The sequence below is a fragment of the Carassius gibelio genome, chromosome A19 (assembly GCF_023724105.1).
Source record: "Carassius gibelio isolate Cgi1373 ecotype wild population from Czech Republic chromosome A19, carGib1.2-hapl.c, whole genome shotgun sequence".
Taxonomy (NCBI): domain Eukaryota; kingdom Metazoa; phylum Chordata; class Actinopteri; order Cypriniformes; family Cyprinidae; genus Carassius; species Carassius gibelio.
This window is the reverse complement of record NC_068389.1, coordinates 14680472-14696246: the sequence shown is the minus strand read 5'-3', so window position 1 is coordinate 14696246 and position 15775 is coordinate 14680472. Positions and strand designations below refer to the sequence as shown.

General features: G+C 34.8%; 3 protein-coding genes across 3 annotated transcripts; all 3 read right to left on the bottom strand.

Annotated features, from left to right (window-relative positions):
- Positions 1 to 2171: 2171 nt before the first annotated feature.
- LOC127934916 (small integral membrane protein 12) lies at positions 2172 to 3771 on the bottom strand. Its single transcript, XM_052532466.1, has 2 exons — positions 3641 to 3771; positions 2172 to 3191 (listed from the first exon to the last, which is right to left on the bottom strand). Exon 2 carries the CDS (start codon positions 3177 to 3179, stop codon positions 2904 to 2906), a length of 276 nt encoding a protein of 91 aa, XP_052388426.1. The 5' UTR covers positions 3180 to 3191; positions 3641 to 3771; the 3' UTR covers positions 2172 to 2903.
- A 322-nt stretch (positions 3772 to 4093) lies between these two features.
- LOC127935527 (peflin) lies at positions 4094 to 10564 on the bottom strand. The gene is made up of 5 exons (XM_052533470.1): positions 10461 to 10564; positions 9295 to 9556; positions 7362 to 7517; positions 7023 to 7166; positions 4094 to 4887 (listed from the first exon to the last, which is right to left on the bottom strand). The coding sequence occupies exons 1-5, from the start codon at positions 10479 to 10481 to the stop codon at positions 4658 to 4660; spliced, it is 813 nt and encodes a 270-aa protein (XP_052389430.1). The 5' UTR covers positions 10482 to 10564; the 3' UTR covers positions 4094 to 4657.
- A 1455-nt stretch (positions 10565 to 12019) lies between these two features.
- LOC127935528 (gap junction beta-4 protein) lies at positions 12020 to 15122 on the bottom strand. Its single transcript, XM_052533471.1, has 2 exons — positions 14693 to 15122; positions 12020 to 13266 (listed from the first exon to the last, which is right to left on the bottom strand). Exon 2 carries the CDS (start codon positions 13218 to 13220, stop codon positions 12447 to 12449), a length of 774 nt encoding a protein of 257 aa, XP_052389431.1. The 5' UTR covers positions 13221 to 13266; positions 14693 to 15122; the 3' UTR covers positions 12020 to 12446.
- Between the last annotated feature and the right edge of the window lie 653 nt (positions 15123 to 15775).

Genomic DNA, 15775 nt, shown 5'->3' with positions numbered 1-15775 from the left:
TGAAAATCAATGTGCTTGCCCTTCAATCGAATGTTAAGAAATCACACTAATATATTAGTTTCCAGACAAGGTAAAAGATTAACAATGGAAATTCTGATATTGTATGTTTATCTACATGTTGTTCCAAACCTGTACGCCATTCTTTTATTAGTATTTATGTTAGGTGACATTAACCATTAAAACTGAAGTATCTTCAGAACAAATGTCTAGCTATCAGGTAACTAAAATAATTCATGGATAACTGGATCCTGAATTTAAACAACCTGGACGAAATAGGCTTGTATCTGATTGTTTTTTTCATTGGTCACTCCAGGCACTGTATGTTCAGCCCTTACTATGAAAAAACGGAGGGCATTGTTACATTGTTTTTTGGTAAAACCCCACCTGCAGCAGATCCATGATGTCATCAGCTCTTCCAACACATGAAAGTACAACACCACAGTACATGAAAGTATTTTACAATGAAACATGTTTCAATAAAATAGGAATGGTGCTTACTCATACACAACTACCAATATATGCTGCTATATATTTACAAAAGTGTTTTTTATTGGTTGTAGTTCATTGCTTTATGGTTGCTAAGGTATTTTAAGCAGCTCTCCACCAGTCTCTTATGATATTCTGTGCAGTATACATGGCTTATGTTTACATTTACATTTATTCATTTAGCTGACGCTTTTATCCAAAGCGACTTACAATTGCTATATGTCAGAGGTCGCACGCCTCTGGAGCAACTAGGGGTTAAGTGTCTTGCTCAGGGACACATTGGTGTCTCACAGTGGATTCGAACCCGGGTCTCTCACATCAAAGGCGTGTGTCTTATCCATTTTTACATTTTAAGTCTATGAGATTTTCACCCATTACATCACCATATCAGTTATCAGTATTTGAACTTATCCATTTTTACATTTTAAGTCTATGAGTTTTTCACCCATTACATCACCATATCAGTTATCAGTATTTTAACTTATTTTCTTTTAATATAATAAACATAATAACCCTGGGATAAGTTTTTTTTTTTAAATTTGCCAAATAAGTGGAAGGACACTCGATTTTCCCTCCTCGAAGTGTGAGAGAAATGGAAGCCAGTTTTCCAACTATCTAAAAAGATTCAGAGAGGCACAGTAGAAGCGGTTGTGGTAACTCAATTTTGAGTGTCCCTCCATTGTTTTATGTCACTGATGGAAATCTATAGTGAACAGTCATGCTGTAATTGTGCAGATATAGGCAGTAGACATCCTGACTGAGGGGCTGGGAGAGGCCAAAAGGCTTGGTTCCTTTTTTCTATCACTCAGGAATAATAGGGCTGTTTGTTCTCTGGGACATACAAGCACCTTTCCAGCACAAAACCCACAGTCTCCTACCAGGATATAGGCACAAACAATCCAGACAATACATCCTCTCTCACACAACTACTGGACACAGGAATAGGAGTACTTGTACAAATACAGCAGGTCATCTGACCCATAAGCAAGCATGACATTCTTGTAAGGCTGCATAATAATAATAATAATAATAATAATAATAATAATAATATCTAAGCAATAACAATGATTGGTTTCATTGGCCAAAGAAAAATTAATCATTATTTCTGCTCACTTAGCTTTCACACTTGTAATGTTTTTGTCAATCTCTGTTAAATCGAAGGACATAAAAGTCAAAAAGGTTGAAAACCACTTGTTTAAAGTGACACTAAACACCTTTTTCCCTTAAATCAGCATACACAATAACATGGGCAGAATCCGTTTAATACGGAACAAAACTTACATTGAGTTTAAAGTAATGTAAATGTTTTAGGGCCGATTTGAAGCCATTCATTGAGTTTATCTGAAAATATTGTTTTAAATATAACCTTTATATAAAATATATTAAATATTAAATATAACCTAAATATAAAAGGTTTAAGCAGACAAGCCAATGGTGCCTGGTCTCAGTATTTATGCACTTTGCTGATTTAAATCAGCACTCATAAAGTTTCACTAGCTTGTTGGCAGCAAGGAAGCACAACTTATGCTGGAAAAGTTAGGGTGACCTCTATTTAGTTCACTCTGGAGATTTGTAAAGTCTTGCTCTCTGGTTTCTGTTAATCAAGTTGCGTGCTGAAAGAAACATAACGTGCAGTATAGAACGCAGACCATACAGCTGTCCAAACAAAATCACAGAAGTCAATGTAAATGCATTACTTCAAGTTATTTATTTATTTTTTGGTTTGAGATACAAGCTAAACCTTCTGATCCACATATTCAAAGTGTGTGCAGAGCTCTTACATGAACCGAAAAGACACGGAACTTGGCTTTCATTCCTCACTATCCACTGTTCATTATTACTAATTAGCAAAGAAAAACAATGACAGAGCTTGTATGAATTTCTGAGTGTCCTGAATCACTTCAGCCACTTGAAGTTCAAACGTCTCAAACATTTTCTAGTCCCGCTCAAGTGTTGCCTTGCATAGATGCACTTTTATTCACACAGACACAAAACTTAACAAAGGTGGTCTTTCTTTGAGCTTCAGTCTCATAAGCATATGACAGGGAGCACAAATGGAAAACTCATTAAAGCTTTCCAAGTTAGGACTTGTGCAATATTGTCATGTGTCTGGATGCCTAAAGGCAAAAGATGAATATTGAGAATTCTCAAAGAAAGAAAGTTTTTTTAAAATTCTCTCAGCAGCCAAGTTCCACAAGCTGGCCTGCTAAATATTACAGCAAGACTCTGTGTAATTAGGGTGGCTGAATGCAGTGGCATAGGAATGGACATGAAATCCCACAAAAAAAAAAAAAAAAAAGTTTTCTGATAAAGTTTCTGTCCCTGGGGCCGTTGAGTGTCACAAAAGAGCGCAAAGCCTGAGAAGTTTCACATCATTATATGGTAATCTTGCAGGACTTCAGGACATTTAATAAAACTTAGCTCTTCTCCGGTCGGTTTCTTTCCAGCACTGCCCTTGGTGTGAATTCCAGTTTGTCCTTCAGGCTGAGGACCTGTGTGCTGTCCTGACCGGTCAGTTCCTCTAATTTCCTATCCTCCCGTTGCTCCGCAATGCCCCTCTCTTCTCCTGGGGCATTAGGAGTTCCCCGAATAAACCACTCAAGGTGGTATCCAACAGCTCCCACCACAAAGGCCACTGGGAAGGTCACATAGGGCGCATAAGTGCGCGCTGCAGTCCAGATTACTGGCCACATAGTTGCAGAAACCTGAAAAAGTCAGTCCAAGTTCCAGAAAGTTATTCAGCTTTGATAAGCTGACAATGCAGCCTTATAATCATTACTATGTTACCCAGCGACAATTTCAAGGATAACATACAGACACGTGCATTCATGAAGCCAAAGGTACTTTTTTTCTGTTGTTTTTATAAGGCAGCAGAAATTAAATGAGAATGGCGTTATGTTAAAGTGCCAAACTACGTGTTTATGTAACATAACTTGATCATTAAATAATCAAGGTTACCAAAACAAGGTTACCGGTGTCAAAGCCTGGTGTTAAATGGCGCAATAGAAATACATTAATGCAACATTGAAACGATATATATGTTCCTGAAAACATAATAAGGAAACCCACTGACGATTTAGTGCATAATATTTCATAAATCTATACAATCATTCGCACGTGCGTTTATAAAATCTCATGACCGTAGTGTACGTACCTCTATCTCCAGGACAACTTCCTGCCTCCTTACGTCACCGTGAGCAACAATTTGATTGGCTATTTTTGTACGTCAGAATGACGTTTTCAAGGCTCGTTCGTTCAGGCGAAAAAAGTAAATAAATAAGTTCAATACAGGATGTCCTGTTAAAGCAATACTGACACCCAGTGACCAGTTGCAACATACTGGGAGTTTTTGTCCTCAACATAAAGCTCTTTTTAAATAATATTTCTAATAATACCAATACTACTACTACCACTACTACTACTAATAATAGTACAGTACAATTAATTTGTATATAAAGTACACATATGGTATACTCAATTCAGACACAATATATATATATATATATAATTTCTTTTTTTTTTAATGAAAACATTTATTTTAAAATTAAAAATTAAAAACAACACATGCATGAGAAAATACATCACAATTAAACAGATACACCAAGTCTGAATTTAAATACATTGTTTAATTGTGAGCGAAACCGCGTAAGAAAGAAACCCAATACATAATACATAAAGAAACATACAATACATAAGGAAAAAAAAAAGTGGTTAAGAGGGCATAAATATTATCGAATAAAAGGCATAAAGCAAGGGAGGGAAACCTAAAAATATTTGCATTTCAAGCATTCATCATAATCAGAATTTTTTTGCTAATTTTAAAAAGGTACAGAAATGTTAATTAAAACAAAGAAAATCAAACATTATTATACTTCTGTGACATACTCCCATTAATTAGTAAATAGTGCATGTTGCATAGCTAATGTCATTTTATTCACATATACCACAAATATTTTTGGCAACAGTTTAGTCTTAAATAACTGGTTGCATTACAGACAACCCAATTACAATAGTAGTCTCTTGCGATGAGTGCTTTAATTTGGCTAGGTGGCAATGCTAAATGAACAAATGTAAAATCAGGGTAAGCTGCAGTGAAAGGCACTGTTGAGAGGGTGAGGTGGCATGCTGTAAACTCAGAATCAGATCATCTTTTGAATTGCTGTGCAGTCCTTTACACCAGTCTGGTAACGGCACCAGAAAGGAAGTCTTCGTAGCTCAACCTCACATTGCCAGTCATGCCTGTGTCTTTCTCACGGAATGCTTGGGTCATGCTCTGAAGCTGCGTGCACACCTGAATGAAGCGGTCCAGCTGGAGAACCCCATTCACACCACGAGCAGAGAAACGATTCACCAGTTCCTGAATGAACTGAGGACTCAGATTGTAGCCCATCTGAGATAATGCTGGGAAATAAGAAACACAGTGGTAATTAAAACATTACATTTACCATATACAGTTTTGTTTTTCAGCCTTATGCTCACCAAGGCTAAATTTATCTGATAAAAAATATAAATAACGTTTTCTATTTTTTGTATACAATTAAAATGTTGTTTATTTCTGTGATACAAAGCTGAATTTTCAGCGGTCATTACTCCAGTCTTTAGTGTCACATGATCCTTCAGAAATCATTCTAAAATGCTGATTTGCACAAATTGCATTCCTTATTATTTTCAATGATGGAAAGTTGCCGCTTAATATTTGTTCGTGTAAAACTAAAATTATCCATTTTCAGTCAGGATTCTTTGATGAACAGAAAGAACTCGAAAGAACAGCATTTATTTGAAACAGAAATCTTTTGCAACATTACAAATGTTTTTACTCTCACTTTTAATCAATTTAATATACCCTTGCTGAATAAAAGTACTAATTTCTTTCTTTTTTTTTTCTAAATAATATAAATCAGGGAATGCTTACATTGCCAACCACTAGTTTTACATAAAGGTATATATGAGTTGGCAACAAAAAGTGGAGGAGGTTTGGAAATGAAACATGTTAGAAGGACTTTTCCCCATCAAAGCCTTCAAGGGTCCCTAAATCCCTCTTTTTTTTTCCTGCACAGACCCTGTTAAACCCTTCTACTGGTGTGTTCGTATCCACCATGTTTTCAACACTCTGTCACTCACCAGTAATCATCACTACACTTTCAGGCCAATTCAAATCCTTACAATGGCTTCAACTACCGCTGCGGATGAAATACTGCTCTGGCAGTCATGAACATACAAAATCAATGAGCACAAAAAAAGACAAGATAACAGCTCCGATTTGAAAGTTGAAAGTTATTTCAAGAGCAATTTTTCATGACTTCTCAACAATGAAATCGGCTCTACAAATAATGGTGTGTTCAATGGTGCAGGATTAGATGGGAAAAGAGGCAGAGAATACAAGCTCAGCAGCTGTATTTCCTTACTTCTGTGACTGCTACATCTTGTGTGTGTCCCAGAACATTTCTATATTTAAACAATGTTTTGCATTACTTATGAACATTTTAATAATTAAAGTTTTTTGTAAATATGTTTATTTTTTCTTCTATTGTGCAAATCACTTTAACTACGAGCAATAAACCTATTAATCTCTTTGCACATTGCAAAGATAAGTGATATGTGAATCACTTAAACGTGATTTGAGGAAACAGACATAAATACATGTTAGTTGATGGATGCAGTGTGGTTAACACAATTAGCAAGCCTTGCTACAGTAAATCACAGCAAGAGCTTTCTGAAAGATCACAATTACATTTTGAACTAAATTAAATCATTGGAAAAATAATACTTCACAACTGTTTTAATGTGTGTGTGTGTTTTTTTTTATATATATATAATAAATGCAGCTCTGATGAGCATACGAGATTTCTTTCAATAACTGTCACAAATTTACACTACCATTCAGACAAATTTACACCACCATTGAACTGCAAAAATGAAAATATTCTGAACTCAGAATTTCTTAATATATTTTTGTGGAAGACAGCTGAGATGGAGACTGCATTATGTTGCACTTTTTAGCAGTCCTATCAAAATTAGCTCATTAACATATGCAATTTATTTTTTCAGTTTAACGTGTAAAAAATATTTAAAGCAATTAATGAAAGGGCAGAGCTAGGGTTGAGCACCACACTCACAGCTGCTGCTTCTTTTGTTCTTGACGAGAATTGCATTTCTTTAGACGGAGCTTCAGTAGAACAACAGTAAACTTGTTAAATATGGCATTTGTTATAATGTGTTTATGTGAAGATTTTTTTTATTATATAATAAAATTATATAATTATTATATAATATATTATAATTTTTTACTTAAATTAGAAGTTGTTATATTTTCAAGTCTAATAAATATATATATTAGTAAATTAGTATAGTATATAGTAATATAGTAAATTTATCCTACAGCTGGGAGCCATTTCAAACAAGTACATTTTGGAGCCTGAACACAGCATCGCAAGGGAAAACTAGAACCTGTCCTTAGTGACATAACAGCGTGAAGATGTGACCTTTACTGCAAACATGTTATCTTGGGTCTCTCTCCTGACCTGTAATTTACTCACCCTGGTGCATCTCATTGCTGTTAATTGATCCAGATCGGTCGCGGTCGAACTGTTGGAACACTGACCTCCACTGCTGCAGAAACATCCACAGTGCAGAGAAACCAATTACATCTACACGTCCGGTTTTGGTCTTGTCAAACATATCTGGAAATGAAAACAAAGCACTGATTCTTGCTTCAATTTCCTTCGGCACAAGAGATGTCATCAGATGACTTCTATTGTTGTATTGTTTATTTGACATTGTAGCATTCTGTTATTTAGTTCTACTATGATATAAGCATCCTTTCAGTAATTTAACAATTTGATCAGAATGGTTATGTTAACAATGGCAACACTCACTGAGCATCATCATGCAGGTTTCGTCATTGAAAGAGGTGTTGTTGGAATTCATGAGTGCTTGCTTCAGTTCTTTTGCGTTAATGTAGCCACTACGATCTGTATCCACAGTACAAAACCACTGGTAGGCCTCAGGGTTCACACCGGGAGGAATGTTACCTAAATCATGAAACCACACTACATTAGTGAGTTAGATGCAAATGTATTTCTTCATGATCAGCTGATACGAGATAATTCAGTCAGTTCAAAACAAATCATTTAACCATAGTGAACCACACACCAAAATATTATTTAGGATTACTTTTTAAATCTCATATAAACCTCAACCAGTTGACCAATACAATTATAGACATGAAACTGCACTTATTTTTATTTATTTATTTTTTTTAAGCTCAGTTAACTTTTATTTTTTTATGATTTTAGTTTTGGTTAACAATACTAACCCTGGCGTATACAGCTGGGATTGCATTAGCTATTTTATATTCACACGTGGCTTCCTCTGTGTACTGAATGGATCAGTTTCGGATGCAGCATATGCATAAACACTTCATTACTTGCAAAATGACAGTGAGACAATGATGAGGACAAGCAGTCCTAAAGGTCAGATGTGCAAAACATATTGGAAATGTGAGCCAGCCAAGGTTGTCAGCGATGTGTCGTCTCGATCCCAAGAGGGTCAAGAATAAGTTGTGCAATTTGGTGAAGCGCAGACGGTCACTGTATCCCTCGGGAGGGATAAGCACTGTTCAGAGGACAGTCTTTGAATCTGACAGCCTTTCCTACATGACATTACAGAATACTTACCGACATAAACGCAGAAGGACACAAAAACACGAACCCCTTCGCTCGGAATTACCACACTCATCACTCTGATTCTCCTGTGGGCACATTCTGTACCGGATCAGGACAAGTACACAGTCATCCTGCAGTGTATCAGCATCAGTCATTCAGTGAGGGGCATATGACACAGCTGCAGTGCAGGAGGATCAAGGACTACCACTCCTGAAACCATGTGGACAAATTCACCTGCTGGACCAACATCTATTACAGTGCATTTGCAGATGAATGAAGCTGTGGGAAACATTCTGATATGAAAAGTTGTATATATATATATATATGTTATATACCAAACCACATTCCTATTCCTCTACATTCCAAATTAGATCACATTTATTTGACTCAATTATAATATATAATTGAGGCTGCATTTATTTGATTACAAATACAGCAAAACCGCACTGCTGTGCATATTATTACGATTAAAAAAATAAGTGTTTTCTATTTAAATATTCTAAAATGCCAATTATTTCCTGTGATGGCAAAGCTGAATTTTCCGCAGCCTTTACCCCAGACGTCAAGGGTCATGTGATCTATCAGAAATTATTCTAAAAAGCTGATTTACTGCTCGAGAAACATTCCATATTACTGTCAGCTCCGAAAACAGCTGTGCTGCTTAATATTTTTGTGGAAATCGTGTTTTTTTTTTTTTTTCAGGACATTTTCATAAATAGTAATTTCAAGGAACATTATTTATTTGAAATACAATTTATTTTCAATGGTAACTTTTTTTTTCTGTCACTTCACTTTGTCGATTCAATTTGCTGTGTCCTTGATGAATAAAAGTTTAATTCACAAAACAATACATAAATATGAAAATTCTTACACACCACAAACATTTTTACAGTATTGTACATATTAGCCCTAAATCTAGACTAAACCTTGACCAAATCAAACCTAAAAAATGTATATAATTTTCATTACATGTTTTTAATTATTAAATATAATGACATCCTTACGTTTGGCCTAAGTGTCTAAAAAATACTTTTGAAAGGCCACTGTACAAACACACACACATAAAAATAATTTAGAAATATATTTATATACCCAAAATTATACTCAGCCAAATTAAAACAAAACAGAGTTACATGTCTCTAACCTGCAGGTGCCTGCTGACTGTACGGTCCACCCTGGGGTTGTCCATAACCTCCGTAAGGACCACCTGGAGCTTGGCCCCCACCGGACGGCGCTCTTGGACCAGGTTGACCATAAGACCCGTATGGAGCTCCTCCACCATACTGCTGCCCTGGAGGGGCACCGCCATAAGGTGAACCATACTGTCCACCAGCGGGACCACCTCCATACGGTGCCCCTGGAGGCGGCTGGTGCTGGGGAGCATTACCCCCTGGCCCCTGATAACCCTTTCAAAAACAAATAATATAAAGTTTGTATTTAAATAAACATGAGTAACTTGAAATGCTGAACTGCAATAAAACACCAACAGAGATTAATTAGATGTGATTAAATGGCATGAGCAAAAGCAATTATATCACCAAAACAATAAAGATATGATTATAATCAGATTAACTTGTTTAGGTAATTTATTCATGCTCATGTTGTTCTGTATGAGTTTATTTCTTCTGTGGAATACTAACATTTATACAGTATGACTTTTATTACTATACTGAGTTTATATAATATTTATAATATTAATATAGGAGATATATTAGAAAGGATTACATATTTAGTCCCCATTCACTCACTGCATTTTTTTCTCTATACAAAGAAAGTGATATGATACTATAAAGTCTTCTCTTGCGTTTCACGGAAGTTTGTACCGTAGAATCATATTAATTGGTACTTGTAAACTCTTACTTTTATTATTATTATTGTTATAATATTACACCACTAACAATAACTGTAAAACTACGGTATGTAAATGGATGGTAAAGAGTAAGGTAGCATTACATGCCACTGACACATCTCTGTTTTGTATCTTTTTTTGTATGACATTATGTAAGATAAAGATGTAAAACATATGGTTATTTCATACACTGTGATTCCTGACTGAACAGCACGCTCTCAACAGAAACACAATACTGTTACCACTTAAATGTTTCATATTAGCTACAGTGCTAAGCGACTAGCCTAAAAAAAAGTCTGTTTCTAAGTTCACGCGTTTGGAATCAACGTCATTCTACACAATTTCCCAGTACACTTACACTAAAGGTTTAGACCGTAAGACGAATATGAAAGAATCATATAGACATAAAAGATACATATATATGTGTGTGTTAAATATGTAAACCCGGAAGACAGACTTACCTGTCCGTATCGATAACTCATTCCGCTGAGGATCTTAGCAAATGGAGTGATTCGGCTGTATTTATTAAGGCCCGCCTCCTGAAGCTGATTGGTGCGTTTTAACGTTTGTCAAAAGGGAGCTTTGTATTTTCCCATCTGATTGGATAAAACATGGAAAATGGCTCATAGCAGAAACTGTGAGTCATTCTGTTTATATGTGAAAGTTTTGTTGAATAGAAACCATTTTTGAATGAGGGTGGAGTTGTTATATTGAGGTAAGAACGATATGTATTTTTACCTCGTTAATGAGCAATTGATGATGTACATGACGGGAGATGTAGCAGTCAACTGTAATTGGACAATGTTTCTCAGTTAGATTGAACAATTATTGGCATGTCGAAATTATAAATGAAGTAGACCAGGCTGAGTATGCAGGTGTACCACAAGGCTCCACGCTTCTTTCCTGGGTTGGCATACAGGTGCTCACCCTTGTGGACATTGGTGTACTTCTCAATCTTCATTTTACGGATCTTGGCATGAGTCAATATCGTGTGAGACGGTCGAATGACAAAAATGATCTAGAGACTATAGAAGGATGTGGAGGATGGGGAAAATTGATCGTATCAGACATAAGTACAAATTTGATTTGATGAATTAATGCTTATATTACTCAATATTTACGTAACATTCATACATTTATTTATTTATGTTCACATACTCTTATGTATTATTCATTGATTGTGACATCGATCAGTAGAGTTGGCCGAAGCCAATAATTAAAAAAAAAAAAAAAAAAAAAAAAATAATAATAAATTGGATGATTTATTTATCATCTGACTAAACAGTAATCAATTAATTTGATAATTTACTGAAGACAACAAATCCCATCAAACCACGTGAATATTATTGTTTTGGTAGTGTACCCTCTAGTGGCAGGTCCTACAACCTGTACCTTTAAACTTGGAAATAAAATTTACATTTTGGCATATTCCCATGAATTGTAATATTGATCATTAAGAAATAGAGATATGTTCAGAGATGGTGTACTCATTTATGCTTTTATTTAGTATATAATTTAGTAGTGCTTCACTTTGAAGTACAGTATGTGCAAAATAAACAAGAACAAATACAGTAAAGCATATGTATATTCAAAAAAATATTTCTGTAAACATTATTACTTTACAGTGCAAGTGGGTCAAAGACGAAAAAGGGTTTAAGCATCAAGTGTAATAATGCTTTAAATAGTTTTTCCTCTTTTTTTCTGTTTAATTTAATTTCAATTTTGTCAAGCAAAAAAAAAAAAAAAAAAAATCAAAAATCTAAATCATCAATTTTTTCCTGATTTACAGAAGAGACTCCCTAAAATGTAATTCAGTGTAACAATCTTGTAAGGCATATCCGACAAAAATAAATTTATGACATTAAAAGAGTAATTACTTTCACCTCACATACTAATTAGTTATTATTGTACTTTTGATTTGTACATCTTAACGTCTTAAACCCATGTACTGTACATGAAGCATTACATTTGTTTTTGAGCAAATCATAAAAGTATTGATGTGCAAAATGAAAAGACTTCATTAGGTTAGTGCAGTCCAGCTTTCAAGACTCTCTGTGTGTCCAGTAGCTGTTAATCAATGTTTTGCAGAAAATGTCAGACTTTAGTGTGGACACTTTATTTACTGTATTAGGCCAGGAACTGGATTCTTACTATGGTCTCCTCCCCACTATGTTGTTCTCTGAAGTGGGTCTGTACACTAGGGGACACTGTGCTCCTTTAGTGGAGGAGACTCAAGAATACACTTCCACATTTTATTTTATTTTTTCATTTAAATGATTACATATAAGAAAATAATGAAATTCAAAATTTGTCATAGATATGTTATTGTCCCAAGAAAAAGCAATATTCCTTTGGTGTATTGGCATTATCTATATTATAAGCAAGGTCCAGTGTGTCTCATTAATGTTTATAATGCCTGCTTGCATCACAATCATTTCAGACGATAACTATGCCGGTTCTGAATCTTTCTCTCCTCCTGTGACCTTTGCCTTTTTAAAGTTGCTGAGATTCTGGTTGGATGAAGCCGTTGGATCCACCCTTTTGTAATCATGCTGTAAAAGGCGTTGATGCTGTTTAAGCAGGCACTTGCGAATTTTCTTGGTAATCAGATAGAACATCTCGCAGATACACATGAAGATGCAGAGCGATGAAGTGACCACCATAAAGAAGGTGAAGATTTTCTTTTCTGTAGGACGGGAGATGTAGCAGTCAACTTTATTTGGGCAAGGTTCCTCAGTGCATTTGACAACTCTTGGCATGTCAAAATGATAAATGTGGTACAGAATATAGAGGAAACATGCATCAAAGCCAGCTTTGAACACCAGGCTGAGTATGTAGGTGTACCATAGCCCTCCGCGCTTCTTTCCTGGGTTGGCATACAGGTGTTCACCCTTGTGGACATTGGTGTACTTCTCATTCTTCATTTCACGATACTTGACATGAGCCACCACCATGAGAGACGGGCAAGTGACAAAAATGATCTGGAGAGCCCAAATACGGATGTGGGAGATGGGGAAATAATGGTCATAGCAGACATTAGTACAACCCGGCTGGGCGGTGTTGCAGATGAAATCTTTCTGTTCATCACTCCACACCTGCTGAATGGCCACCACAAACACCAGGACACGACACACAAACACCACCGATAGCCAGACACGCCCAAATACAGTGGAGTACTGGCTAACCCCGCCAAGCAGGACCTGTAAGGACATCCAGTTCATGTCTGCCACCACAAAGAGCTACCTTACTCATAACAGGATGGCAATCCTGTTTAAAAAAAAGAAACGAAAGGAAAAGAAACATTAATATATAAATGAGTTCAATGGCAGTATGTCACAGGAATGCAGAGTAATCATATAATCAGCCTTTTGCAAATATCAAAATGGATATACATTTTTCATAATGTAAATTATAATGTAATATATATAGGCAACTTTACCATTATCAAATATGCTTTCATTAAATGCATGCTTTAAATCATTCAAATCTGGTCTAAGATTAGACAATATATTAACATATAATATTAAATAAATTATTAGTAAATATATATATATATATATAACACACACACACACACACACACACACACACACACATATATATATATATATATATATATATATATATATATATATATATATATATATATATATATATACTTATAATTTATTTAATATTATATGTTAATATATTCTCTAATCTTAGACCAGATTTGACCATGATTTAAAGCATGCATTTAATGAAAGCATATTTGATAATGGTAAAGTTGCCTAAATTAAATAATTTATTGTTACATTATTTTCAAAATATTAACAAAAAGGTTTTATTTATTTATTTTTTAAATGGGCCAAACCCAGTAATTTTAAATGGCTAAATAATTTAATTAATTCAGTGAGTATATTTTATGTGACTTTTTGCATACTCTTAAAAAATATATGTATTGTGTATGTATCTAATACATTAATGACATTAATTTATAATAAGTTTATGAGCTATGACTATTCTTTACTAGCAGAATTCCCCTGCTAAACATCTTCTTTTGGTTTCTTCTTCACTTGGTTTCTTAATCTTTTTTTTTTTGTTTTTGTTTTTAAGAAAGATTTTTTTAAGAAAAATTTTAGGGGGCTTTCATTTTCTGTACAGATTATTTTATAGCATCCTACATCCAGCTGTGTTTTCAAAGTAAATAAATATGTACCTTATTTAAATGTACTGTACTTCTCTTTATTGTCATCAATTGTCATAATAGATCTGCTTGCAGTATTCACAGAAGTGAATAGATTTATCATGGATTAAGTTTGCAACAGCATTGTGTTCAAATCTCTGTCAAGTTGTATAGACAACAAAATAGTTCTCATAGTTTGAATATCTTCTTGTTCTCTTGACGCATTATCTTCTTACAGGAAACTCCCTAGACAGTAGACTTGCCATTTACTTTTAGCAGATATGTGCATGTATATCACAAAATATGCTTAAATTTAACTTACAGTAGTTAAAGTTAAAGTGTACAAGTTAGCACTTACTAATACAAATATACAAACCAACATAAGATTTATTTTTTTTATCTACATGTATGTACTGTTCTAAATTACGTGAGTCTTGATCCCTATCACAGCGACAATGATTATAAAATAAATAAATAAATAAAACTTCCCCTTAGTTTGAGAATATATCAATTCTATGTGTCTCTTACCTTTTCTAGTTGTCGGAGAGGTTCAATATGAGCTGTTTGTACTGCATCGGAATCAAAAGGTTAAGCTCTGCCTTCGTTTGACAATCTAGACAGACTTGATTTTGCTGGAGGGCTGTGCCATATCTATAACTATACTCATCGGAGTTTGTTAAATGAAACCAAAAGAAAGTGTTAAACTGAAATGAATGAAACCATTACTTATGATTCAACTCCACTGTGGGGGATTTGCTATTGTAATTCGTTTTTTGTAACACCGGGAGCATTTAATAAAGTTTTTCAGACTGGTTTAAAACTAAACAAACTTCAAAGAACTTGATAGGACTGCAAATATTTGTTCCTGTAGGTGTGCAAAGCAATACAATATGAGAAGGGCTTTGCATGAAATAACATTGTCCTGTAAAAATGTAGAGTCATCATCTGCTACTGGCAGTGCTGTGTTAAATAAAAATTCATAAAGCTAGACTACATTTTCAATATATATATATTTTTATATTATTTATTATATATTATATATTATTTATTTTTCTGTCATAACAAAATCAGTCAAACAAAAAGTGTTTATAAGCTAGTGTTATATTTAGAAACCAGACCAAAACCTAAAAATCAACATTCCTCCAAAGGGCGTTTTCATGGAAACATTCAATACCATAAAGCTGGAAATGTATAAGTGCAGATAAGATGAAAGCAGGAAGAAGACTTTTTGTATTTACTTGAAAGGCTCACAATGGACACGAGGACAGAGTAGCTGAGGGTGCAGTGGGCTGGAGCGCTATTTCCTCATTCAGGTTGGTGGTTCCATGGTTACAGTGTGGTGTGTATGTGGGTGAATATGCACAAGTGTTTGTCATGTTGCTTCTGCAAGGCTCTGCGAGAGTAATTGGATACAACTTTCGCCTCTGTGCTGTCAAAAGGAGTTTGTTTTCAAATATAATGCCTCAAGCTGTCAGCTTGTATATGCTGTACCCATCTGTGAGAGTTTGCATGCAGATATACAGCACGGCAAGTTTGTGTCTACCTATAACACACAACAGCTTATGCAGAACATGCATCCGACAGTCCCCACTGATTTGGCACTTTTCTCCG